Source organism: Rhagoletis zephyria, unplaced genomic scaffold (assembly GCF_001687245.7).
Source record: "Rhagoletis zephyria isolate East Lansing unplaced genomic scaffold, Rhagoletis_zephyria_1.1 Rzeph_scaffold_00330, whole genome shotgun sequence".
Classification (NCBI taxonomy): domain Eukaryota; kingdom Metazoa; phylum Arthropoda; class Insecta; order Diptera; family Tephritidae; genus Rhagoletis; species Rhagoletis zephyria.
In genome coordinates, this window is record NW_016157414.1 from 134,804 (window position 1) to 162,183 (window position 27,380).

A 27,380-nucleotide genomic window follows, 5' to 3' on the forward strand; every position below is an offset into this window, starting at 1 on the left:
ACGTATTTTTTTTCGTATGGTTTTCGATCCGTGAACGGATGTTAAGGCCCGTCCACATAGAACTTTAGCGTTGCGTTGGCGTTGGCGTCGCTTCAACAGCTGACTATGAATACATGAATTCAAATGCAACCNTAATCAAGTGCAGGCAAGAAATATCGTTATCTGTCGTTAGTATGTTAATTTTGTGGCTCAAGCATTCGCTGTCAAGCGTTCATTGTAGCAAGCATACTTTTAACGTGCGTTCTGTCAAACCAAGGCCAACGCCAAGGCAAACGCGAAAGATCTATGTGGACCGGCCTTTACGATTCGAGCCCAGCTTCTATCCTGAATTATGGTTGCACCAGCTTCCTAGAACAAACGCTTGCTTGCCACTGGTCGTTCGGCATAATACGAACGGAGTGAATGAACNCAAAGCAAAAAGATGGCCAACTCTCAACTTTTGGCGTGCGTCGCTCGTCAGCTTTTGCAAATAAATAAATTATGTGAAATATTTTTATACCCGAGCGCGCTTGTGCACAAGGGTATATTAATTTTGTTCACATAACGGTTGTTTGTAACAGCCAAAACGAATCGAGATAGATATAGACAAATGTATACATAAATGATCAGGATGAAAAAAGAAATCGATTAAGCCATGTCTGTCTGTCCGTCCGTCTGTCCGTCTGTCCGTCTGTCCGNCTGGTCGTTCGGCATAATACGAACGGAGTGAATGAACGATATCGATGTTTTTCACTTTTCTAGTCGCTGTATCGACGATTTATCGTCCAGCAAAACATCAATGTTAACATCGATATTTTTGGACGAAACATCGATGTTTTGAAAACATCGATGCATCGTTTGCATTCCTAAGCACCGGTATTGTGTTGTGTCGTTTGTTAATTAAAAAATAAGTAATATATTTCTCTCAAAAATGGATAAAACGGATGAGGATGGTAAGCAAATATAAGTTGTCAATTGATATTGCGCTATTAATGTTTACTTCTCCAGAATCAAATAAATTCAGTTTGTTAGCTATTGTATTGGACACAAATCCATCCCAACGTATTGTGCGACAAAACCCGCAGTTGCTAACTCAATTCTTGGATGCTATTATTGCTTTTGGCAATGCACATCTGATGCAATGCTCCCAAAATAAACTAGCTGTCCTTTCTTGTCATCATCATGCCACGTATTTACAACATTGAAGTGTAGTAATGTTTTGAACTAATTCTACATGTTTATTTCAGAGACTTCTTATATCCTATGCCAGGAAAGCAGTTGGATATTCGTCAGGTTGATGGACAATACGAGGTCTTCAGTTTAGTAGAGAAGACTGTAAAGCAACGTTTAAGCCATATTATAACCAATGCTCCGAAAGTTAATGCGCCTTGCGAGAGTCTCTTAGCAGGCAGCATGGCAATGGCTCTATGCTATATATCTAGAGTAGGTGCCCAGTAACGTTTTTGATTGTCATTATAAATAACAAATGCTTTCAATCGGTTCCACAGATACAACGTAGTGCCGCCGCAGGTGTTAAAATGCATTCACGTATTTTAGTTGTTACAGGCAGTAACGAATGCGCCTCTCAGTACATGACATACATGAACGTTTTCTTTACGGCACAAAAATTAGGCATTACTGTTGATGTTTGTGCATTGGATAAGACTATGAGTCTATTACAACAGGGCTGCGACATTACAGGTGGTCAATATCTACGTCTAACCCAGCTGGATGGTTTGCTGCAATATTTACTGTGGGTTTTCCTACCCGATCCACAAATGCGTCAAAAGTTGGTCCTACCTCCTGCGACGAAGGTGGACTATAGGGCCGCATGTTTTTGCCATCGTGAATTAATTGATATTGGCTACGTTTGTTCGGTGTGCTTATCAAGTAAGTCTTGCACATGTTAAAACCAATCAGGCAGGTTCTGTAATTCACTTCCGAGTGAATTTCAAACGAATTCGGATTGAATTCACTCGGAAGTGAATTGCAGGACCTGCCTGAATATATTGTATTAGCCTATTTAATTAAAAAAAAAATATTCTTTCAGTATTTTGCAAGTTCAGTCCCATATGCACAACATGCCAGTAAGTTTTCCGACTTTTCACTTTTGAGAATTTTCATACTTATGTACATATATCATCGTTTAAAGAGCAAAACCGCGTATCAGCAAAATCCAAAACCGCTTGTCAGCAAAATGCAATCCCGCGTAAGTGAAGTTGTATAAATTATTTTCTAGTGCGTAAAAACACTCGTATTTCAAATTGCTTCTCTATTTTATAAAGCAATCGCATTTCTGGATAGTATGTTTCAGCGCGAATGGATAAGGATTGAGCCAAGAGTTTGTGTGAGCAAATCCAATTTTTGGCAGCCAATGTCAGTTACGCGGTTTTGCAGAATGACGATACGCGGTTTTGTATTTTAAACGACGATGTGCATATCTCAAAAGCAAATTAAAGTGTGTTTGCATTGTTCAACTTTCACAAGCATTTAGTTAAATCAAAAGTTGAACGAAAGGTGTCTGCAGGCCATTTAATTGAAAGCGATTTGTTGAAAGTCCGTTTGCTTCATTCAAATCCCGCATTCAAAAAAAAAGTTGAACAATGCAAAATTTTTAATAATGTAATAATTATCGCTTTATAAATCTCGCTTAGGCACTTAATAAGTCGATCTATACAATTGCCAAAATTCAAAACTACTAACAAACGTACAATTTTCTTAACTCTTTACAGCACGGTTTTCAAGATACCCGGCCCATTGCCGTCAAAACCAAAAAAGAAGAAAAAGGTCTGATTATCCTTTTGTTATCTTCCTTTATTAATATTATCTAGTTCGGAAATTAATAAATAAAATATTTTATCATTTAAGTGTTCCTTGTTAATTTGCTGAAGTACATTGGCCCAAAGTTCGCTGGCAGATAGGGTAGTACCATTTGTCCATACTTCATATTCTTTGACTGCTCAAATCTAAATATATCCTCGAACAATCGAATTAAATAACTCAGATCCTTTACTGTCGCCGTTATACCGTGCTCGTTGAATACCTTCTGTAGTGCCATGTGCACAACACCATCATTTTGAACAGGTGAAAGAGCACATGTTGAATAAACTAAGCTACCGCCCGGCTTAAGGAGCCGTAAGCAATTTGACAAAATATTAGCTTGCAGTTCAGGTATGCGTAAACGTTCCTTGATACGAGTTGTTTTAAAAATATTGTTATCATTCTCCATCAAAGAATGGCGGTCTGTGGTACAAGGTACGTCTACAAGAATTTTGTCATAACTCTCGTAAACATCTAAGAACCGCGCATCACATTGACTAAGTGCAACACGGTTATTCTCCCAATTTTCTTTGAAATCAAAAAGATATTCTTGCATCACTTTCCGAATACGATTGATACGTGATTCTTGAATATCATTACATACTAAAATGTCTGGGAAGAGTGTTTGTAGCATTACAAGTGATTTCCCGCCAGGAGCAGCACAGGCATCCAAAACGCGATCGCCTTGTTTGATATCCAAAAACAATGGTGGCAATATTGACGCACCATCCATTAGATAATGTGAAAGTACACCTTAATAATTAAGTAAATAATAACTTAATGTAACAATCTTTTGATTCAATGTAAATCACCTGTTAGACATTTTCTTGGGCTTTTGAACTCTGAACAATTGCCTAGTTCGTAGGTGTAAAGATTAAGATTCTCTGGGTAGAAAAATTCTGTTTCGGCCTCAAATTTCAGTGGAAAATCTGCTTGCGTTTGATAGTATTTATAATGGTCAGATTCAGGTATCCAATCTTCCATTCCTTTTATTCTACTAGCAGGCATGAATTCATATAAGGCACCCGTACTGTATTGGGGATCAATTAGGCGACTTTGATCTATTTGTGTGTTCGTTTCAATCGCTTCCTCAAGACTTGGTTCGAATTTTCCAGTGTTGCATTCAATTTCTGAAAGGCCTTCATTCCCACCGGCATCCTCTTCGCGGTACTGCAATCGATTTGGTACTGATGTTGGTGCCTCGGCTGTACCCTTGGGATATAGCGAATGTCTTTCACGTTCTTCCTGCTTGCGTAGCAATTCATCTAGCGTTTTATCCAACTTGTTACTTGCATTTTTTGTAGGCGATGCATCACAGTGTTCAAGTCGATATCTTGCCAAGTTTATCAAAGACTTTACATTCAAGGCGCCTGTAAGATAAATATTTTATTGCTGCAAAAATGTCAATTGAGCACTCTCGACCATTCAGTTCCATTCCATTGCAGGTGTTGTCCGTATCGCCAAAGTTGTTTACTAATGCAATATATTTATGTTGTGTTAGCAACGCTGCTCGTATATTTCTCCATCGGATACCAAAAACTGAGCCATAAAAGTCATCAAAGCTTTCCAGGGCCCGCTGTGTGTTAGTCTTTTTGAGTTTCTGCACCGCCTGTCAAGAAATTAAAACTCAAATGAAAATTATTTTTGCCGATTGTCTCAACGCACCCATCGTTGGCTTTTCCATCTCCACTGCGTATATATCGGGTTCCTAATCTTTACCATTTCCTGTTTTTAAAAACGATTATTTCATAACTACAGTATAAAAAAAAATTTGGATCATGTTTTACCTGCTGATAACTAGCGACACGAATTTCGATACGATACGATACCATATCGATACTTTTGGCATTCGATACCGATATTTTCTACTCGATAGTTTTAAAACGATATTTTTTGGAATCGAGTACCAGAACTCTGTTGTTGTTGTAGCGGCTACAACAACCCCGCCCAGATCGGCTGATATCTCAGTCGTCGTCGAGTTCCACTAACGGCAACCCCAAGAAGCGTGTAGCCCAAGGCGAATTTATACAAGGTGGTGTTGATGGCGAATCAAATTTTCGCCGCGGTACTACTGAATGTCAAAATGATGTGTTTGTTGTAAACAAGGCGTATTCATTTTACAACAAACACATCATTTTGACATTAAGACGTTCCTCGGCGAAAATCTAAATTCGCCATCAACACCACCTTGTATAAATTCGCCTTGGTGCAGCCTCTATGGGGTCGGTCCACAGGGACGACGCCGTTAGGGTTGTGCGGTTTTCCTAGTATCGTATCGAATGTCATAAACTCACATTCCAACACTGAAGGAAAAAACGTTAGAATTAAAAAGAAACGTGCCTAATTGAAAAAATATACTCATATGAAAGAGCAACAATCCAACTCGTTTTAAATTTGAGTATGTACGTTATCAAATATGTGGTTGTGAAGTGCACAGATGATTTTTCGTAATTAGGAAAAAAAAAATTAATTTTATGTTCCGTCAGATGGTAATTCAACCCGGACCCTCTCGGCTGCAACGAATTGTATCAAGCGTCTTTGCATACTCAGCTACAGCCATACATGCAAAGGTGTTTTCAAATGTTGAGTTTGAATCAACATCACAGCGCGAGATTAGTGCATTATGTCATACTATAATTGCGTTTGTTTACTCATTTCCAGTAAAATCCAGTAAAAGTTTTTACGAATTTTCATGTTTTGGCGTTTCCGTACGCAAAAACTCGCAAAGTAGGGGAAATTGAGAGAGCGAAAAATGACAGTTGAAGTTGCAAGTTTTTACTGGATTTTACTGGATAAATTTTTATTTGTAAGAATTTTCCAGTACGAAAAACAGCTGATCGCATGTTGCTGGATGAAATTTAAACTATTAAGGAAACTGTTTGTGGGTTTTTATTCTTGAGTTTCTAAAAATAAACCTATTTAAATAGAAAATATATTGTGTTATTAGGAATTTGCTGCGAATGAACAACCAATTTATCAGCTGTTCATGAAACTTGCAAATTATTACTGGAAAAGCGTTCGCGTACTTTTTTGCAAATTTTTTCTATGAGAGCGAATTCTTAGAAATAAAGTTACTGGAGAGTTGCTGGCAAGTTACTGGATAATTTGTAAAAAAAAAACACAACTTATGTATGTGTGTATGTGTTGTCACCGCTGTACATGCTTTGTATACATATACTTTCTTAATTACATATGAAAAAGCATCCGAGATGTGCAAAACGCCATCCGTGTAGTAAAAATGTTTAATTTTAATACGGGCGTATTTGAATTGAATATTTCCATTATATGTACGTAGCAGGGATGAAAAAGTAGGTTCAATTGTACCTTTTTCCGACGTTTGATGACTTAAAGGTACATTAAGTACAGGCAGTAGATTTTAGGTACAATTATTATTATTGACCCATATTCGCTTTATGATTTCTGGAAATATATTTAAAATGCTTTCGAAGTTACTTACGGCAATTTGATTATTTTCTCTAGACTTGTTGCACCTATTAAAAAGAATCGGATAAATTAGCAGACTTTTCGTGTTGTTGCTGGATAAAGAAGTATACTTCGCAAAGCGTGTTTTTTTGTCTTTTTCACCATATTTTTCAGTAGTCAAAGTTAGACAAAAACAACGCTTCTCCGGTTCCCATTAGACTATAGTCTATAGATATAGGCTCAGTTGAAAGAAAAAACTTAATCGTGTTTAAAGTGCATGCATCTTTTGTAGTCATGTTTTAAATAAAATTTATAAAAGAAAAAACTACAAATGAATTATGTAACTTTTTTTAGATACAATCTGTCTCATTTAGGTACATATATTTAGTCACAGGCGAAAATGAAGAAAATTGCAGTAAAAAATCACCACCAAATTGTAAACAACGAAGAAATGTAAATCGTTAAACTTCTTTCCTTAATGCGAATCTAACGGGCTACTCTCCTGCCTGCGTGATCTTGTATTTTTGGTTCATGTTATTTGGGGTGTTCACAGTTCGTTCCAAATTGTGTCTGAAAATGTAGACGGCTACATTTTGAGACATCTTTAGCATCAAACTGTGAGCACCCCTTTCTAGCAGTCGTCGCAAAATCGTCTCAAAACTTTGCTGGTGTTGTCAGACATTTCTTCCTTGCGTGCATTTTTTATATGTCGCCTTTCGATTTTGTTTCTGAAAAATTGTAATTATTTAACTTAATTAGCAATTCGTAATATTTGTTATTTCTTTTCCTTGATTTGTTTCTTTTCATCAGAAATTGCGCTCAAATTAAATGCAAATACAGAAAACGTGCCCAATAAATAAAAAAAATGTGATTAGTATTGCCATAATGCAACCCTGCTGCGAGGTTGCAAAATGTAGACGCGTAAAAAACATACCTTTGAGTGTGACAAAATGTAGACGGCGTCGTTTTCCAATTTTGTATGGGAAACAACAACCCCACAGATTTTACGGTTAGAAAACGTCTTAAAATGTAGACGTCTACATTTTGAGACACTATTTGGAACGAACTGTGAACACCCCAATTACATCATGCTGATAACCAGCGTTCCCGTTTGATACAATTTGTTAGACTGCTTTTACACAGTTCAAGTATTGAATTCAATTCTGCTCGCATGTGGAGAGAGGGGGTGAGAAAAAAGGGACGAGTACACATGCGTCTGTACCGTCAAGTCGTTTTAACATTCTTGCTTGGATTTTGGCATTTTCGTTGCTTCCCATGTAAAGAACCAAAAACTTGAATTCAACAGAATTGAAACGTGTAAAAGCAAATAGAAAACACATAAAGAGAATGAGCAAGAATTGCTTGTAACTTGAATCATGTAAATCGGGTGTTCCGATTGTCCTTGACTACGATACTTGTTTATGCAATAACAACAATTAACAGTACTTGGTAAGGCAATTAAAACACTTCACAAAACTTGATAACACAATTCAACTCTGTTTTACAATTTGACTTGTAGCTTGCTGATTCACAACTGACTAACTTAAGCTTAAAGTACAATAACGCAGTGGCAGTGGGCAGCGGCAGTTTTTCGAAATCAGCTGTTTTTTAGAAAGTGTGGTGTCCAATGAAGCGACTCACAATACAGCAGTGACAGCTAGCAGTACTGCTCAGTTTAGCCCAAATTCTACATTCACTGCCACCGTCTTCATCGCAGCAAACTTTGCATGTTGAATCTGACACAAATGAAACGCATCCAACTTCTGTTTATGTCACTGAAGCCTAAAAGGCAACAACAGAAATGTAAACAAACAAAAGGGAATGTCAAACCAGTCACTGACAACGCCGTATTGTGTTTGCTGCGGCAGTGACTGTCAATATTAGCAGCAACAGCTGATTTTAAAAACTGTCACTGCCACTGCGCGATTGTACTTTGGGCTTTACTCCTCGCTGTATCAGCGGCCTTATATACCTGCGCTCGCACTTATGCCAACTCTAGAAAGTTCGTATTCATAAACTTGACGTTTCTCGCTGTCGAATATTCTACGTCATCCATTCTGCCATTTTCAAATTGTTCTCTTCGCGTTGCCGCAGTATTCGCCACACTGCCCTCCACCTAAGTCGGATCGTCCCTGCACTTGCTACTCCAAACGCTGCAAGTCTTTCCAAGTGGACCACCTTCATCTTGGTTCTCGGTCCCCTAACGGTCTGGATTCGACACACTGCGTCATTCAGCCGTTTGACAATCTTATACGGACCTTTCCAGTTACGTTGTTGTTTGGAGGTGAAGCAATTCCGCTGAAGCTTGTACAACACCAAATCACCTTCATGGAAACCCTCTCGGCTCGATTCGCCTCGAGACAGCACCATCTCACATGACCGTGCTTCGTCCGGCCACTGGTGGTGACCAAACTATGTCTCTTCTCTCGGGCACCCCTTTCGCCGGATTTATGTCGCTTCCTCTGTCCGTCGCTGCACTGCGTTTAGCACATCTTGCTAAATCCGGATCCACACGCTTTCCTAGTGTTTCCACATCCCGCTCCTCCGCCGTTGTCAACTTAATCAACCGGACATGTATAACTTCATCCCTGGCCTCACACTCTAATGCTTGCTTTTGCATCCTCTGTCGACCACGACCTTTTCCTGGATACTTCGAAGCGCGCTCAATGCTTCCACAGTCGCCTCCATTTCCAGCCACCGTCGTATCACCATTGCAAGCTTCATATCCATGACTGCCATCCTTCGCTCAACTAACCGCTTCCGTTTTTTGAAATACATTAAACCCAATTTTAATATAACAAGGACCATTTCCTGGTACCAACGGTGTATGCAAATTAAGAAAGAAACCAATAAAACCACAACCCTACTGTTTAATTTCTCACTAGTGCGATGCCACTTCTTCAAAACACTTCATTTCATAAATTCTCGAGTTATGCATAAACAGAACCATTTTTGAATTCATGAATTCTGTCGCATAAACGTAGTAAACGTCGAATGACACTAATACGTACAAACCGATATTCACGTATACATTGTTCTTCTCTTCTTTTATTCATCTCGGGTGACACGAAGAAAACAAAATTTGTTCATGCATAATTACTCTCGTGAGTTTTGGGCCGTTGAAATTAAATGGTCAGAAAAAGAACCCTGAGTCTTCGACCCGACGGGAAAAATAGTAATAAATCTAAATATTTTCCCTCCGTAAAAATAATCGACTGCAAGAAATCCGTCCCCACCGAAGTTCTGTGCAATTCCATGCCATTCAATAGGTTCTTTCCCTAACAATCCGGACCGGATTCGGTAATTAGAGAATAAGCGAAAAGTTTGCTCTCAAAAATGGAACATAATCCAGAAGTACGGGAACGCAAAAAAACCACATTTCGTGCCCAGAATTTGAGAAACAGCTGTAAACTCTTGGACATTGAATTTTTGTTTCACAAATTTGATTTTAAGAATATAAAGATTGAAAATACATTCACTATTCCTTAAAAGCACCAAGTAAATGCAGGCAACATGTAAACACAAAACAACTGATATGCACTTTGACGCTTTATCAATTTTTACCCGGAGAAAAAGCCCGTGCTGTTCCAGGCAGGAAGAAGAAGACACTTATGATCCAATATGTTCGCTCTCTATTACCCATTTTGCTGAGTACGGGAGTGATTTCTGGGCTATTTTGGGCACCCGCGGCATCCCGCGTTGCAAGGCGAATTTATACAAGGTGGTGTTGTCCAATCAGCTAATTTCTTCTTCTTTCCTTCGCCTTACATGTATTTTGTTTTTGCTTTTGCTGATTTGACAGCATGCCCCTGAATAGCAAAAACGAAATACATATAAACTTTGAGGCGATTTGAGATTTGACATTTTGCCCCTGATACAAAATACATGTGGTTGTTGTTTGTTGTATTCTTGCTACCACTTTGTATAAATTCGCTTTGCCGCGTTGCGTACGGGAAAGAACCTAATGTGTTCTAATTTTGACAGCGGGTACCCGTCAGACCGTTACCCGCTAACCACTGCAATTCTGTTTACCGCATAAAGTTAAATTTTTATATGTATTTTTATGTTTGATTTGGTAGCTCTTAGAAGGGAAATACAACCCGGAATTTCTCTGCACACGCCGCCGTTATAGGGCCCCAAAACTTAACAAAAACATTGCGCAATATTGGGCTTGTGTCGGTCGTTTGTGTAGTGTGTGGTGTTATTTGTACTAAATTGCACAGTTATTGCGCTAAAATCAATCATTTTTATATTTTGCAGATGTTTGTGTTTTTGTACAAAAATTTGTGTTGCCTATGGCGATAACTTCGCAACTTTTAGTCTAGTTTTGACGTTACGGTGTCCAGATCGTGCTGTAAATTATGGATAAGAGCGTTAAAAAAATAATTTATTGGAATGTATGGCAATACTTAGCGCCTGGAAATAATGAATTTGCATGGCAACACTGTACTCAGTGATAAAGAAAATTTGTATAGTAACTAATATCTGGCAATAACGTACAACGGACATGAACAAGACGAATAGACAAAATCTGGACAAGTGAAACATGTAAAAGGACAACGAGGAGGAAAAAAAGAAGAAAGAGGGCATTCGAAAAATACGCAGTCGACGTAAATAAAAATATAGAAAATAAAGCGTTCTACAGCCTCAGGTGTGGGGTCGAGTACCCGGAAATCAAAACTAAGGAATTTACACACAAAAAAAAAATGGTAAGCCGCTTGCCTAAGCAGGTAATGCTGACCGCGTTGCAGGCAACCGGTGTTGAAATACCCGCAAGTGCTACAGTCGCCAGAGTAAGGGAGCTCTACGAAACTCAAATGGCCACCGAAAAACAACCAGGCGATGTTGTAGCAAATGGAAACTCCGTCAAAAACACGGGAGCCATAGATTCCACCGATTCCGAGGCACAAATGGGTGCCCTTACTGAAGTCGGAAATAAAGATGGCGCCGAGGCGTCAGGTTATACCGAAGACCAACCCGATGCCACTGAACGCCATTTTGAATTTGAGGAAAACGAAGCTGAGTTGGACCGAACATTAAGCATTTTACGGAAACGACACGAAGCCCTAACACTGCAGAAAGCCATTGCCGATTTTGAGCGGGGCGAACAGCATAACACTGTTCAAACGATTTCAGTTGCTCCAGCAAACCGTTTATCGTTTCGCGACATCGAACAATCAATTTGCAAATTCGATGGTGAAGATCGTGCCTATAGCGTATACGATTTTTTTACGAAGCTTTGAGCGCGTAATGCAAATGATTAGAGCTGATAAAATATTTAAATACACGTCGTTGTACAACTCGCTAGCTGGCACAGCAAAGTTGCTACTGAATAAAAATGTCTTCAATTACCTGGACTTGAAGTCTCTTCTGGTAAAAGAATTTGGTCGTTCAGTGAGTCGGAGCGAAATTTATCAAGTGCTAGCGAAACACAAGTGGACAGTATTCGCAAATACGTCCTAGAAATGGAAAACATTGCTGCCCGGTGCGAACAGGTTGCCGAATTTGAGTTAATAGGGTTCAGCATGAACGGCATGCACGACAATTTGCCGGAATCGTACCTATCAATGAACGCCCGAACGGTGGAACAATTGAAAAAATCCTTAAGTCTTTATGAGCAACGCCGTGCAAGCCGTTTGAGCCAGATCGCCACTAAAACTAAACCGAAGCCACAGATGCCACCCATGTCACCGAAGCCATCAGCACCTTACAAAGCGACTGCTGCAAAAACTGAAGCTACAGAAGTTCGATGCTTTAATTGTACGCATTTCGGCGACTACCAGAGCCAATGTCCATATGAAAAAAGGCCGGGCAACAACTGTTTCCGCTGCTGGGGTAGAGGTCATGATCACCGAAACTGCAACAACCCGAAAAGGCTTTGATCCTGAAGAAGACCGCTGCTGCCATTACCACCGATAACGATGATGTACCGACGTACTATGATTATGATGATGAAGAGTTGCCAAGAACCTTAGGCGCAATAAATTTGGTAAGTGTTGCCTTTTCTACCAATAATGTCAAGCGCAAAGAGTATGCCAAGTATCTTTCTCTTTTCGATACCGGTAGTCCAACTAACTTTGTTCAAAAATCTGCCGTTCCGTTCCGAATTAGTAATGACGCTGTTAAGTCCATATATCGCGGCCTAGGTAAAACTGTGTTGATGACGTACGGACAAATCGAGGCCGAAATAAAATTCAGAAACCAATGTAGAAGGTTTTCCTACCATGACCGAAGCGAGCTGAAGATGATAATCGATAAGCTACTACAGAATAATATTATTAGACCGAGCGAGTCTCCCTACGCATCTGCTATAGTTTTAGTTAAGGAGAAAAATATTGAACTACGCAAATGTGTGGACTTCCGACCGCTAAATAAACTGACGATTAGAGGCAATTACCCTTTACCATTAATCGAGGATTGCTTGGACTATTTGGGGGGAAAAAGTTATTTCACTACATTGGATCTACGGGACGGGTCGTTCCATGTGAAAATGGCGTCAGGCTCTGTAAAATATACCTCTTTTACTACACCTTTGGGTCAATTCGAGTACCTGCGTATGACTTTTGGCACCAGCTGTATTTCAACGCTATATTAATAAAATTTTTAGGGAAATGATCGATGAAAAGCTAATAATGGTTTACATGGATGACATTATAGTTGCAACTACAGATTTTGAATCACATTTAACCCTGGTAGGGAAGGTACTGACGATTATGAGGGAGAGGGGCCTAGAGTTAAACTGAGCAAGTGTCGATTCGGCTATAAGGAGATAGATTACCTCGGTTATCGTGTCAAGTCAGCGGGGGTGCGGCCTAGCGACGCCCATTTAAAAGCAATTAAAGAGTATCCCTTACCGAAAAATACAAAAGATGTTAAATCATGCTTGGGATTATTTTCCTACTTCAGGAAATTTATTAGAGATTATGCAAGGATAGCAAGACCACTACGACTGCCAAGGCGAGAAGGGGCTATGTTTGCACTTACTGATGAATGCATTTAAAGAATTGAAGACTAGGTTACTATCTGCACCAGTTCTCTCGATATATGATCCCTCGAGGCAGACCGAACTCCACTGCGATGCCAGCTCCATTGGTTTTGGCGCCGTGCTTCTACAGCGGTAAATTTCATCCCGTGATGTTTTTTTCTAAAGCTACTACTGCTGCCGAGGTACGATATCATAGCATTGAGTTGGAAACATTGGTCATTATATATGCTCTTCGGCGTTTCAGGATATATTTTGAGAGGATACCCCTCAAGATAGTGACGGACTGTAATTCTCTAACGCTAACCCTCAGTAAGCAACAGCTCAACTCAAGGATTTCGAGATGGGCGCTCGAACTAGAAAATTACAATTACACTATTCAACACCGCGGGGGTGTAAACATGGGTCATGTAGACGCTCTCAGCAGATGCCCAACGGCAGTGGCCACCGATGTGACGTTAGTAGCAGCAGCTGTGAAAAACCATAAAGAAGATGACATTGACGCTATAGTGTGTGCTTCGGATTCCGAACAAATTGATCTTCATATTCAGGCCACACAAAACCGAGATCACGAAATCTAAATGTTAAGAGCTAGATTACAGCGGATTCTCGTACCCGGATATGAGCTAATAGATGGGCTGGTGTTCAGAAAAGTACTAAAAACCGGTTGCAACTGGTCGTCCCAAAAGAAATGGAAGACAATGTCATCAGAATGATTCAATGAATGATGAATAGACAAAACGTGTTCGCAATTACAAAAGCATTATTGGTTCCCAAAGATGAATGTTAAGGTGGATCAGTTCATCAAGAACTGCATTAAATGTATCATGTATTCAGCACTAGTTCGAGTGTGTGAACGAAACTTATTCAGTATTCCTAAGAGGCCTGTCCCTTTTGATACCCTCCACATGGATCACTTTGGCCCATTGCCGTCCTTTAACTCAAAGCGTAAGCACATTCTCGTCATAATCGATGCATTCACAAAGTACGTCCGTTTATATCCGGTGAACTCCACTAGTACAAGAGAAGTGATTGCTTGTCTCCACAAATATTTTAGCTACTATAGCAGACCTGGGCGAGTTATAACTGACCGCGGTACCTCTTTTACGTCCCTCGAATTCAAAGAGTTTTTATTGAAGAATAATATCTCTCATGTGCAAGTAGCTGTCGCTTCGCCTCAGGCAAACGGCCAGGTAGAGCGAGTAAACAGAGTAATAAAGGCGATGCTGGGGAAAATAAGTGAACTCATTAATCATGCGGATTGGTCGAATAGATTGAGTCACGTTGAGTTTAGCTTGAATAACACTGAACACACAAGTACGAAACATACACCCAGTAATATTTTCTTTGGATCGAACAAAAGGGGGAAAAGGTAGATCACTTGACAGAATACATAGATAGGAAACAAAACGTTGAAAGCGCTATTGATTTGCAAGCCGTTCGGGCCTCCACCTTGGACAACATTAAAAGATCACAACAGTATAACGAGACACGACTCAGCCAGCGGAGCACGCCTCCAAAGACATATTTGGAAGGAGATTTAGTGGTTATTCGCAACGTCGAAACGACAGCTGGGGTCAATAAAAAATGCGTACCAAAATATCGGGGTCCCTATGTAATTCACACAGTTTTGCCACATGATCGTTATGTAATTAGGGATATTGAGAATTGCCAGCTGACTCAATTGCCCTATGATGGTGTTGTTGAGGCAGCGAGAATAAAAAATGGGTACAAAATGAAAGCGAATCTGACAGATCCCGCGTTTCCGCTAAAGGCGGCACTTAGATATTAGAATTAGTTATTGGTTAAGTGATTGTTAAAGGAGGTAAACATTGCCAACTGATATTAATCATAACTTGTAAATCGCGGACGATTTAATGTCAGGATAGGCCGAAGATGTAATGTATGGCAATACTTAGAGCCTGGAAATAATAAATTTGCGTGGCAACACTGTACTCAATGATAAAGGCGCGTATTCATAGTCCAGCAACTAAGGGCCGTTTGCACCATGTCTAGTTAACGCTAACTGGAGGTACATCCTTCAGTTAAGCACGTTAACTGCTTTATCGATCACATCTTATATGATGGGTTTCGATAACGTCGATAAAGATGTTTAACTGGGAGTTAGAATTAACTAGACATGGTGCAAACGGCCCTTAGTCGAAACCAACAAAGTTGCAACTTAAATTTAAGTACCAACTTAAAATTTACCTCTATTCATAGTCGCATCCCAGACTCCTACTAAGTAATTTCGACTTAGTTTACGATATAGCAAAACGAGTGTGAAAATGTATCGATTTTTCTTTACGATATTTTGGAAAAATTACATTTTTATTAAATAATGTCCAGTTTGATCAGCTGTTTATGTAATTTTTATTTTCATTGCATGATTATGCAAAAGAATAAGGTACAATTTTCTTGTTATTTGTGTGAAATAGCCAGAACAACCGCAGTGATGTGAAGTCGATGTTTATCGAAAGCATCCTGTGAAACATACAAATAGTAGATATCTAAATGTTATGCACAAATTTACTTTAAAAGAACTAGCGTGAAACTAACTTATTATTTGAGAATTTATCTAAATTATTCCAATTATAAAATTGTGATGTAGCTTTATTCGAATTGTAATACGCATTTAATTTCATCTTCCGATTAAAATGGATCGATCTTTGTAAATTTTAATTGGAGATTATTCAATATTATCAAAATCACCCTCTACCAACTTAATTTTTACATATTTCGTCTGTTTTCCCTTAATTTGATAAAATACTTCTTCCTGTTACGACTTAGTTGCAGCTGCAGCCGAAACTAAATTTTAAGTTGGTACTTAGCCAGAAAAGTCGAAACTAAGGCGACTATGAATAGCTTTAGTTGTGACTTAGAATAGTTTCGACTTAGTTGAGTACTAAATATGACTATGAATATGCGCCAAAGAAAATTTGTAAAGTACCTAATATCTGACAATAACGTACAACGGAGATGAACAAGACGAATAGACAAAAACTGGACAAGTGAAACATGTAAAAGGACCAAGAGGAGGGAGAAAAAAGAAGATAGAGGGCATTCGAAAAATACGCAATCGACGAGAGGTCGATGTAAATAAATATATATAAAATAAGATAGAAAATAAAGCGTTCTACTTTATATTATTTTTTTGCATTTTAAATCTGAAGCTATCAATAGATGCAACACACAGTCATATTTCTTCCACATATTTACTTGAGCACGGTTTGCGCAATTTTATTGTGTAGTAGTTTCCACAATATTTACTTGTACAGCTCTCGGGTTGCGCAATGATTTGGTGTGGTTTAACGGTCCTGTGGCGGTTAAATAGCGTTTGCGGGTTTATAAGCGGGAAAAACTAAGCGGATTACCTCGGATTAAAATTAAACACGTCCAATTTGCTTAAATCCATTTAATAGAAGAGAAGTAGAAAGGATGTCAAGTTTGGCAGGTTACACACAGTGCTGCCAAACCAGACATACGCTTAAGGCCTAATTGAAAGTAACGTATTAGGCGTGAACATACCGGACGCCTTGAACGTCTGTTCGAAACTTACTTTAAAAGTATGTACATATATAATAATTTTACATTGAATACTTACATGGAAAAAATATCAGTATTAGTCGGCAAGAGCGACAACTTCACAATGGGTCGAGCAGCTCTCCTTCGAATGTCCTTAAGTTGATGACCCGAACGCGATCATCAACACCGGGGTGACTGTCAAGAACACGGCTGAGCTTCCATTTCGTGGGAGGTGCGTTGTTGTCGTGAACAATCACCACGTCGTCCCTTTGTAAGTTTTGCGTTGGACGAAGCCACTTCGTGCATCGCTGAAGGTTCGCGAGATATTCGTCTCACCATAGCTTCCAGAAATGTTGCTTTATCGCTGTAATCATTTGCCACCGTTGATGAAGCGTCCCTTTAAAAACTCCCAAGTCAGGATCCGGAAGGCCCTTTAAAGGTTCGCCGATTATAAAGTGGCCTGTTGTTAGCACTTCAAAATCTTTGACGTCAGAGGGTATCCAGAAAATAGGCCTAGAATTCACACAGGGTTCAACCTCCGTTACAATTGTAGCGAATTCTTCGTAAATCAAAAGAGTGGAGTCTAAGGCACGCTTGAGGTGGTATTTGATACGCTTTATACCAGCCTCCAAATAACCACCCATGTGCGGGGCGCTTGGTGGGTTAAAATGCCAAGTAGTTTGAGCGTTAGCAAAGTAACTCGTCAGCTTGTCGTCACCGATGCAGCGTTCGAATGCAGCACGCAACTCCCTTTCGGCTCCGACAAAATTAGTGCCATTGTCGGAATACACGTGTTGGAAATGCCCTCTTCGATTGGTAAAGCGCTTGAAGGTGGCGATAAAACTAACTGAAGGGAGATCTCCGGCCAATTACAAGTGCATTGCACCTGTGCTCATTCATATAAAGGAGCATACGTACGCCTTCGTTGACCTCGCGCCTCTTCCATGTGTAAATTTTACATTGTACGGACCGGAAAAGTCGACTGCACTTTGAAGAAAACATCGTGTACTCGTAACACGGCTCGACGGTAATTCGGATATCTGTTGTTGCAGCGGCTTGCGACTTAGGCGTTTACATCGTATGCAATGACGATGTATCTCTCGAACGAGGTTTCGGATGCCGGGGACCCAGAATCGGCGTTGAATGGCTGCTTGCATCATTTGCGGTCCAGCGTGCAACATGGCGATGTGGATTTCAGCGGCGATAACTTTGGTGAGCGACGATTTCTTGGGCAATATCATCGGGTGTTTGATATCGTTTGAGCACGATGCCTTCTTGATGCGGCCTCCAACACGAAGAATACCATGGGCATCTAGAAACGGCTGAAGACGAACGAGGCTGCTGCGCAAGGGTATTGGTTTCTTCGACCTGCAATTAGAAACTTCCTTTGAGAAAACGTTACATTGGGAGTACCTTACCAATAAGAGCTCAGCTTTGTTAATTTCTGTGCTGGTTAACGGTCCCAACAGCCGCGCGGCTCCATTGGACTGACGGGCGGACATGCGCGAGTTGTTGACGAAACGAATCAAATAGGCGGTAATTCGTTTTAGTTTATTGTATGAGCTAAATCTGGTTAGCAGATCCCATTCATCGGCGGATTTCGCAAAGTGTGATACGGCTTTGCTGGACTTCCGTTCCAGCTCTGTTGTGCGTTGCCTGGAAGTTTGAACCAAACACCGCTCACGTTCTCGACGCCAGGTTGGCCCGTGCCACCATAAGGGATGGGCGACGAGTTGTGAAGGTGTGATACCCCTTGAGGCACAATCCGCAGGGTTGTGCTCGGAGGCGATGTGTCTCCACTGTGCTGATGGTAAGGCCTCCTGTACGTCGGCGACGCGATTCGCCACGAATACTGACCAGCGGCTTGGATCTCCTTGCAGTCACGCTAAAGTTACCATTGAGTCGGTCCACTCATACAACCTTTCGAGCCTGCAGCCAAAGCTTGATTCCACCTGCCGAACTAGCTTCGCACCCAGATGTGCTGCACATAGTTCCAATCGCGGCAGCGATGTAGTTTTCAAAGGAGCGACCCTTGGTTTCGCAGCAATCAACACAACACTGACATCGTCGACGGAAGTTAGTGTTCGACAGTAAACAGCGGCCGCATAAGCAGCTTCCGAAGCATCTGTGAAGATGTGGAACTCAGCATCTGCAATGGAACTAGTGCCAATCCAGCGACATAGTTTAAGCGACGAAAGTTCAGCTAGCTCCCGTCTGTGAGTCAACCATTCGATAGATATGCCAGGTGGTACCAACTCGTCCCAGTCCACATTCGAGCGCCAAACCTTCTCCAGCCATATTTTAGAACCAATCGTACAAGGAGAAATTAGTCCCAGCGGGTCGAATATTTTGCTCGAGTCGGAGAGGCACACGCGTTTTGTTAGCTTTTTCGGCAGCTCGTCCAGATTAAATGCGATCGAGAGAGAGTCGTTGGCTGTATGCCAGATACAGCCCAGAGTGCGGATATCATTTGCTTCAGCCAGCAGATGAGATATTTGCTTCGACGCATGCTGTATTTGATCTCTTAACGGTTGGCAATTCGTTGCCCACTTTCGGGGCTCGAATCCGCTCTGAGAGAGCACGAGAGAAACATCCCTTTGAAGCGATGATAGCTCTTGGAGTGAATCCGAACCGGTGAGCAAATCATCCATGTAGAAGTCAGATTTCAGATAGACGTTGCCTGCATCCAATGCTGCGCGGTGTAGCGACTTCACGGCGAGGTGTGAGGCGGCGGCCACCCCATAAATCACCCTTAGAAGGCGGTAGTCGGGCAATGGCTCTGAAGCGTGCTCACGCCACACAATACGTTGGTTATCAATATCCGCTCAGAAACGTAGACTTGCCTCAGCAATAAGACCATAGCGACGCGTGCGAAAGCGAATCCAAATCGAGAAAAGATCTTGTTGCAGCTGAGGGCCTACCATTAGAGCGTCGTTCAGTGAATGGCCGGGTGATGTCTTTATGGAGGCATTAAACACAACTCTAAGCTGAGTAGTGGCACTCGTATCCCTGACCACTGCATGGTGCGCCATGTAATAGTTGGCTTGAGTGGCTGGACCAGCAGGCTCCATATGACCCAAGTCAACAAGCTCTTGCATAAGCTTTCTGTATTCATCATGAAGGCGCTTGTTGGCGACGAACCGCTTTTCCATCCTTAGTAGTGCACGAACTGCTACGTTTCGAGATTCACCAATCGGAAATTCCTTTTTGAGCGGCAAGCGTACTATAAAGCGACCATCTTCCGCACGCTGTGTTGTATTGTCGAATAACTTTTTACAATAAAGCTCTTCAGTCGTGTAAAACTTTCTCGGCGGCAGCTCCTTAAGTTCCCAAAACTTGGTGAGAAGTTGCGTTAGCTGGGTGTCACAGTGCAGCGTTGAGATTGAAGCAGGTTGCCTTTGTGAAGGAGTAGCGTTTCCGAACAACACCCAACCAAACGCGGTGTTCTGAGCCATCGGAGAGCCGTTTTGCTCCTTCTTCAGGCCCTCGAGCAAAAACTTGTGCATCTCATCCATGCCAATCAAAATATCGATAGGCCCAGGCTTGGAAAAGTTTGAATCAGCTAGTGGTAAATCGCGAGTGTGTGGGCACTGTACAGCTGTGGTTGGAGGTCATTAGTAATTTTTGACCAAATTAGCGTACTCACTTGAAAGTTTGGGTCTAATGACCGCGGAGCTACACAAACCTTGACTTCTCCCTTGGTCCGACCTTCTTGGATTAAGCCAACACCTGTAACGCATGCCGTTGATGAGCTTCTGGGGAGATGAAGGCGTTGCACGCAGGATTCAGTGATGAAAGAAGCATGTGAACCATTGTCGAGTAGCGCCCGTGCGGATTGCCAGTGACCAGCGTGGTCTTGCAAATAAACTTCAGCGGTGGCCAATAAAATAACGCGTTCCGCGTCAGCATAATACGACGTAACATTTACGGTAGGTTCGGTTTCGTTGTTAACAGGTACGGGCTGTTGGTTGTTAAGGCTAGAGTGCAGTAGCGAGTGATGCCGACGTTGGCATATGCGACACGATGATGGACTGCGTTATTTTGCGATGACATGCCCCTTACTAAGGCAGTTTAAGCACGCACCTTGAGCTTTTATGGTTGTTAGCTTGGCCTTTGCGTCGAGCTGACTGAATTTCGAACATGTGTAGATTCTGTGCTCACCTTTGCAGTACGTACAAGCTGCAGCTTTAGCTCTATCTGACTCTGCAGAGTTTCGAGAAAGTCACTTAGCGTAGCGAATGTCGGCAAATCGTCGGCTACGAGCGATAATTCCCATTGCTTGCGAGTCTCGTAGGCTAATTTCGACACGGTTAGGTGGACAATCCAGTCATCCCAAAACTCAACCGGACGCCCGAGTGCAAGTAGCGCACCAAAATGCTGCAAGGTTAGGTTAAGCACATGTTTATATGGCTTTTATATGGCTGTCTACTATGATCCGCATGACTTTGTAGCGTGAGGTCAGCAAGTCCCAGGCCTCACTGTAGTTGCTGTCACTCACTGCTAAACTGCTTACCAACTCCAGTACTTCGCCCTTCTGTCCGCCCGTCAGACTTGCATTGGCATTGACGAGCGAACAAAAGGCGTCATGAAAGGTGAGCCATTCGGCGCACTAAACGACGGTAGCTGCAGCTTCGGAAGCGGCGCAGGTGCTGGCGTAGTTTGAGTGGCTTGAGGCGTAGGTATCTTGAGCGCAGCCGTAAGGCGTTTGAAATTCACCTTGGCGATAGTATACCACTCCTCACCTTGAATTCGAGATTGCTCCTCCATCTCGACGCTTTCTTCGCCGCACGAGAGCTCTACCTCTTGTTGAGCTTCACAAAATCGTACCCATTGTTCCTCCAACAACTGCAAGTACGTAGATACAACCTCTACGTCGACCGAAAGCTCGATTGTAAACAGCGCTTTATGGCTTTTAAAGCGGAATCGCGGACTTTAAGCGACGACATTTTGCGGGTGTGGTAAAATTTTGTTATATTAAAATAACGCGGTGTGGACTGTATACAACGAAAATATCGCGGAATCCGTTTTGAAGGACCACTTTGTGGCGGTTAAATAGCGTTTGAAACTATAGTTTGAAAAATAGCGGGGAAAACTAAGCGGATTACCTCGGATTAAAATTAAACACGTCCAATTTGGTTAAATCCATTTAATAGAAGGGAAGTAGAAAGGATGTCAAGTTAGACAGGTTACAGACAGTGCTGCCAAACGAGACACACGCTTAAGGTCTAATTGAAAGTAACGTATTAGGCGCGAACAGGTCATATAAGTTTGTTTTTCGTTATGCAAATAAGCATACAGATTCTCTGGTTTTGTTTAAGCAATATTAAGTTGTTTTTATAACTATGGATTTAATTATAAAATATTATTTATAATTTGTTTTTTTCAAATAAAAGTTAAAATAAAACAGTTTTGCTTGCTTTTGCTACTTTTTCTGCTTGGCAATTGCTACTTTTTTCAAGCTCCCGGCAACGCTGCTGTTAACAAATGGTATAGCGACTAGTAGAGATGCAAAAAAAAATCGGTTCTGACATCGATACATCAATTTTTTTAATTTTTGGCGCAACATCGATGCCGTGGGGCGAAATCGAAGAAAGTTCCTTCGCTACTTGTAAAAGTGATGGTGAGTATTTCAAAACTAAACTTAATCAAACAATTTTGAAATGCTGAGTAGTTGTTTGTTTTAATGTAATACCATGATACAAAAAAAGAAGGTAGTTTCACTTTGAAATTTTTTGACATAAACTATGCTTATGACGTTTATACTTTTCGTAAATTGCTCAAGTAGCCACCTCAACAAATTATTGTTTTGGCAATTTTAAAATTTTTTTAAGGAATTTTTTATGCATTAAAAAATAATCACCCTCATTGCGAGAGTCGTGTCGAATGCAAGTCGTGTCGTTTGATACGACTCTGTAAAGTTTCCGACGATTTTCGTCGCTTATTTTTTTCAGCACGACAGTAAACAATGCCAATGTTGTCGAGTCGTACAATTTAGCATTATTTACGACTTACGCAATGAGGCTGAATAACTCGCAAGGTAAATTTGTGTACTTATTTCATCGTATTAGCAGAGCTGTTAATACGTGTGTATTCATTTAAAATATCTTAAATTACCTGACGGCAAAACACTTTGGTTTCATGAAATATTATCTGACTCTTTAAGAAATTTACATCCCTATTCTACAACTCTTTCGTATTCGGATTTTGCTACGAATCGTAGAAATAGTAAGAAAACTATAGAAATTTATTTTCCAAAAAATCTTTAGTAATATGAAAAAGAAGGATCCATAAAAAATAAATGCGGTCTTTTACTAAAAAATTCATTGCACCTACGTGATGCTACATGTTATAGTATAAGAAAACTAAAAGGGCGTGCCTCGGGCTATTACCGTTTCGATTCTGGTAAAGCATTTTAAAGGGCACCTCAACTTTTTTTGAAATATCAGTTAAGCTACTCTAGCGCTCAAAGCCTAATATAATAATTAGATACATTCACATACGCATATAAATACATTTTTATTCAATCTCCGTATACGTACATGTATAAAGAAGAAAAAATTTGGGAAACAAAAAACAACACAAAAATTTTTGCAACGCACGCGTTTAAAAATATACTTTTCACAAAAACGCGCTTTATGCTATTGCGTTTTGAACGGGATCTTAGCTGCAGAACAAAAAAATATTTAAAAATTCGACTTAAGTGCATATAATAAGGCTATAAAGCGCCCAAATACACCGTACAAACTGCTGTTCAAACCTCCTTTTTTCATATCCTCTATATATGTATCAAAGATCTATCAATAAGTATTGAAGGTGTGGCATCTTTGGTGATATCAATTGCATGCATTTCGAACAAATTAGATGTGGAATCACCATACATATAATAAAACTTAGAGACGATTTTCAATAAAAAAACATCAAGATAAGGTTTCCAAGCTTCATCAATCGGACTTTAAACTTCTTTACACAAAAACATATAAATAGTGACGCGTTAATATTGAGCATGTAGCATTCCCGCGCGATCCATCACTATTTTGAAATCAATCAATATGAATCACGATCCAAATATCACAATAGATATCCGTGTGACTGGCGCCCCATGCTGTGATAAATTAACGAGTAGACTGCCCAGCGATAATTTTCTTCGATGTGTGGTTAGTTATTTTTGCTAAGCGCTGTCCCTGCCAGCCACGGCTCACCACTTTCCCCTGAAAATCAAACGATTTACAAACACATTCACAACTTTTTAGTCATCTCACCCACACACTTACAAATTTTTTGTTCGAACTGTCAAACAAATGTCCCTTTGTTAGAGCTACATACCCGATAAGAATTCGTACTCTAATAAGAATTCTATGCGTTAGAGCGAGCAAGTTAGAAACATCGGAGTTTTGATGACAGTATACATACTGTGAAGAAATGTCACTTTGCGAAAATTTTGAAGGTAAGGATACGTATTTAACAATTTTATTTAATTATAATGTAATTTCTTCTTTTAGACTGCAAAACAGCAGCGACTTAGTCACATTCTTAAGGTATGTATTGAGACTTTTTATATGTTTATAAATTTGAATTGATATTTTTGTTTGTTTACCGATTTGGGATTCACCTTCAACGCTTGCATCTTCATCGCTAAAACATTCTGACCTCAACTTCTTGTCGCCAGGAGCACCACCAGTACCTTCTATCCTCAGCTCCTTCATCGGCAGGAGCACCATGGGTACCTTCCGCCCTCAGCACCTTCAACGCCAGGAGGACCTTCAAAGTGTAGGTCCAACTTGTCAAATTTTGCAAAGTTGTAAGAAAACTTTATTTTTCTGAACCACCATAAATGATTTGCAACTCTTAGGGCCGGTTAGGTTAGGTAAATCGATTACCTTTCTTTTGATTATAATATTGTTAAAATCGATTAACTATTTTATAGAAATTTTGCAACTTTTGAAAACATCTATATATAAAAAGTGAAAAAGTGGTAAAATTTTGCAAAGTTGTAACGAAACTGAATTTTTGTGCCCCATTACAAATGATTTGCAACTGTAAGAAGTGAAAAAGTTGCCACATTTTGCAAAGTTCTAACAAAACTGAATTTTTGTGCCCCATTACAAATGATTTGCAACTGTAAGAAGTGAAAAAGTTGCCACATTTTGCAAAGTTCTAACAAAACTGAATTTTTGTGCCCCATTACAAATGATTTGCAACTGTAAGAAGTGAAAAAGTTGCCACATTTTGCAAAGTTCTAACAAAACTGAATTTTTGTGAACCAGTACAAATGATTTTCAACTATCAATATATATTAAAAGAAAGGTAAATCGATTACCTTCCTTTTGATTGTAATACTGTTAAAATCGTTTAACTTTTTATTGAAATTTTGCAACTTTTGAAAACATCTATATGCAATTTGTAATATATGTATATTACTACTACAATAATAAGCAATTAAGCAACCACATATGTATGTAAAAATATCTTTATTATAAATGTTAATTGTAATTTTTATTCATAATATTGATTACTCACTATTTATATTAGGTTAACAATGTATTTTGAAAAATAAATTTTGCAAAATAAAAATCAAAAAAAATTTTAAGATTTTTTATTTAGGGCCGGTTGTTCAATGTCTGGTTATCACTACTTGCCGGTTAGACATCATTATCGACAATTTCGACATCATGCGTATAACATGTGATCGATAAAGCAGTCGTTGTATCTAACCGGAGCTCCTACCTCCGATTTGCGCTAATCAGACTTTGAACAGCCGGCCCTTAAAGTGTTTAAGGTTATTTTGAATTCGCTGTGAAGAGAATGCAACCCTGCGCCAGCTGAAGTGGGCAATGCTAGACGAGTGCAGCTATATGTTTTCCTTANCAAAGTGTAGGTCCAACTTGTCAAATTTTGCAAAGTTGTAAGAAAACTTTATTTTTCTGAACCACCATAAATGATTTGCAACTCTTAGGGCCGGTTAGGTTAGGTAAATCGATTACCTTTCTTTTGATTATAATATTGTTAAAATCGATTAACTATTTTATAGAAATTTTGCAACTTTTGAAAACATCTATATATAAAAAGTGAAAAAGTGGTAAAATTTTGCAAAGTTGTAACGAAACTGAATTTTTGTGCCCCATTACAAATGATTTGCAACTGTAAGAAGTGAAAAAGTTGCCACATTTTGCAAAGTTCTAACAAAACTGAATTTTTGTGAACCAGTACAAATGATTTTCAACTATCAATATATATTAAAAGAAAGGTAAATCGATTACCTTCCTTTTGATTGTAATACTGTTAAAATCGTTTAACTTTTTATTGAAATTTTGCAACTTTTGAAAACATCTATATGCAATTTGTAATATATGTATATTACTACTACAATAATAAGCAATTAAGCAACCACATATGTATGTAAAAATATCTTTATTATAAATGTTAATTGTAATTTTTATTCATAATATTGATTACTCACTATTTATATTAGGTTAACAATGTATTTTGAAAAATAAATTTTGCAAAATAAAAATCAAAAAAAATTTTAAGATTTTTTATTTAGGGCCGGTTGTTCAATGTCTGGTTATCACTACTTGCCGGTTAGACATCATTATCGACAATTTCGACATCATGCGTATAACATGTGATCGATAAAGCAGTCGTTGTATCTAACCGGAGCTCCTACCTCCGATTTGCGCTAATCAGACTTTGAACAGCCGGCCCTTAAAGTGTTTAAGGTTATTTTGAATTCGCTGTGAAGAGAATGCAACCCTGCGCCAGCTGAAGTGGGCAATGCTAGACGAGTGCAGCTATATGTTTTCCTTACGAAGTATCTGAATGAGTGCGACAATGATGCAAGGCTCACACGTACAGGGGGAAAGTGGTGACAATCTGCACACCGCCCATACAAATGTCACCCGTTTTGTCACCAGTTTTGAAGTGACCGAAACCCGCGGTTTCACCAGATTTTTCGCCACTTTTGGCTGGCAGGGGTGTTGCTTGATCAGCGCAATTGTTTCTAGTAGTGTTGTCACCGCTACATACAACCACAGTTCAATTTAACAAATTAATCCGAATTTTTTAGTCTGACGTTATACACGGCAAACTTACCAAAAGTTACCAAAATAAAAACAAAGTTGCCAAGTTACCAAGGACTCAAACCTATTACCTATTTTGGTCGCAAGTGACCAAATGTGGCAGCCGTGGTGTTCATTTCAACAGATAAATGTGCGTTTTGCACATACTTATATTTTTATCCACTGCTTTATATAAACGAGCAAAAAAGAACCTTTATTGCCCCTTATCGAGAAACTAGGGTCCGCTTCAGTTATTTGTACAATGATTTTCGGTTGTTGTGTCCAAACGCATAACCCGAGTCCAAAAACTTTAACATACACGTGTAATCAAAGGATTAAACTTTTATTTAAAATAAATGTTTCTAATTTCCGACCACTAGCTTATTAATAAATTCGGTTTGCACTATCCACTTTTTTGCAAATTTCGATTTGGGTTCTGCGCAAAAAAAATGTGGATGGCGTAGACGGAGTGGTATGCACAATAAATATTGTATACCTTTGACATGCGAAAGCCTCTCTTCTTCGGCAACACAGAAAAAAGACGAAGCGCGGACGAAGGCAGAAGAAAGCGCAACAGGTGCATGTTTTCAATGGCT

At 39.8% G+C, this 27,380-nt stretch overlaps 3 protein-coding genes across 6 annotated transcripts; 1 reads left to right on the forward strand and 2 right to left on the reverse strand.

Annotated features, from left to right (window-relative positions):
• The first annotated feature begins 802 nt into the window (after positions 1-802).
• Tfb4 (transcription factor B4) lies at positions 803-3,283 on the forward strand. 3 transcript variants are annotated; one of them, XM_017610670.1, is made up of 6 exons: positions 803-932; positions 988-1,168; positions 1,227-1,422; positions 1,488-1,869; positions 2,030-2,066; positions 2,132-2,325. In XM_017610670.1, the coding sequence occupies exons 1-6, from the start codon at positions 911-913 to the stop codon at positions 2,190-2,192; spliced, it is 879 nt and encodes a 292-aa protein (XP_017466159.1). In that variant the 5' UTR covers positions 803-910; the 3' UTR covers positions 2,193-2,325. The 3 variants fall into 3 exon arrangements, with proteins under 3 accessions (XP_017466159.1, XP_017466160.1, XP_017466158.1); XM_017610669.1 differs by lacking the exon at positions 2,132-2,325 and adding an exon at positions 2,712-2,846 and having other exon boundaries at positions 804-932; XM_017610671.1 differs by lacking the exons at positions 2,030-2,066; positions 2,132-2,325 and adding an exon at positions 2,712-3,283.
• l(2)10685 (5-methylcytosine rRNA methyltransferase l(2)10685) lies at positions 2,773-4,620 on the reverse strand. Of its 2 annotated transcripts, XM_017610666.1 has the most exons (5): positions 4,587-4,620; positions 4,465-4,524; positions 4,222-4,408; positions 3,612-4,169; positions 2,773-3,552 (listed from the first exon to the last, which is right to left on the reverse strand). In XM_017610666.1, exons 2-5 carry the CDS (start codon positions 4,519-4,521, stop codon positions 2,843-2,845), a joined length of 1,512 nt encoding a protein of 503 aa, XP_017466155.1. In that variant the 5' UTR covers positions 4,522-4,524; positions 4,587-4,620; the 3' UTR covers positions 2,773-2,842. The 2 variants fall into 2 exon arrangements, with proteins under 2 accessions (XP_017466155.1, XP_017466156.1); XM_017610667.1 differs by lacking the exon at positions 4,587-4,620 and having other exon boundaries at positions 4,461-4,548.
• Positions 4,621-18,609: 13,989 nt separating this feature from the next.
• LOC108359037 (uncharacterized) lies at positions 18,610-19,380 on the reverse strand. Its single transcript, XM_017610664.1, has one exon. The coding sequence runs from the start codon at positions 19,378-19,380 to the stop codon at positions 18,610-18,612; it is 771 nt and encodes a 256-aa protein (XP_017466153.1).
• Positions 19,381-27,380: the final 8,000 nt, after the last annotated feature.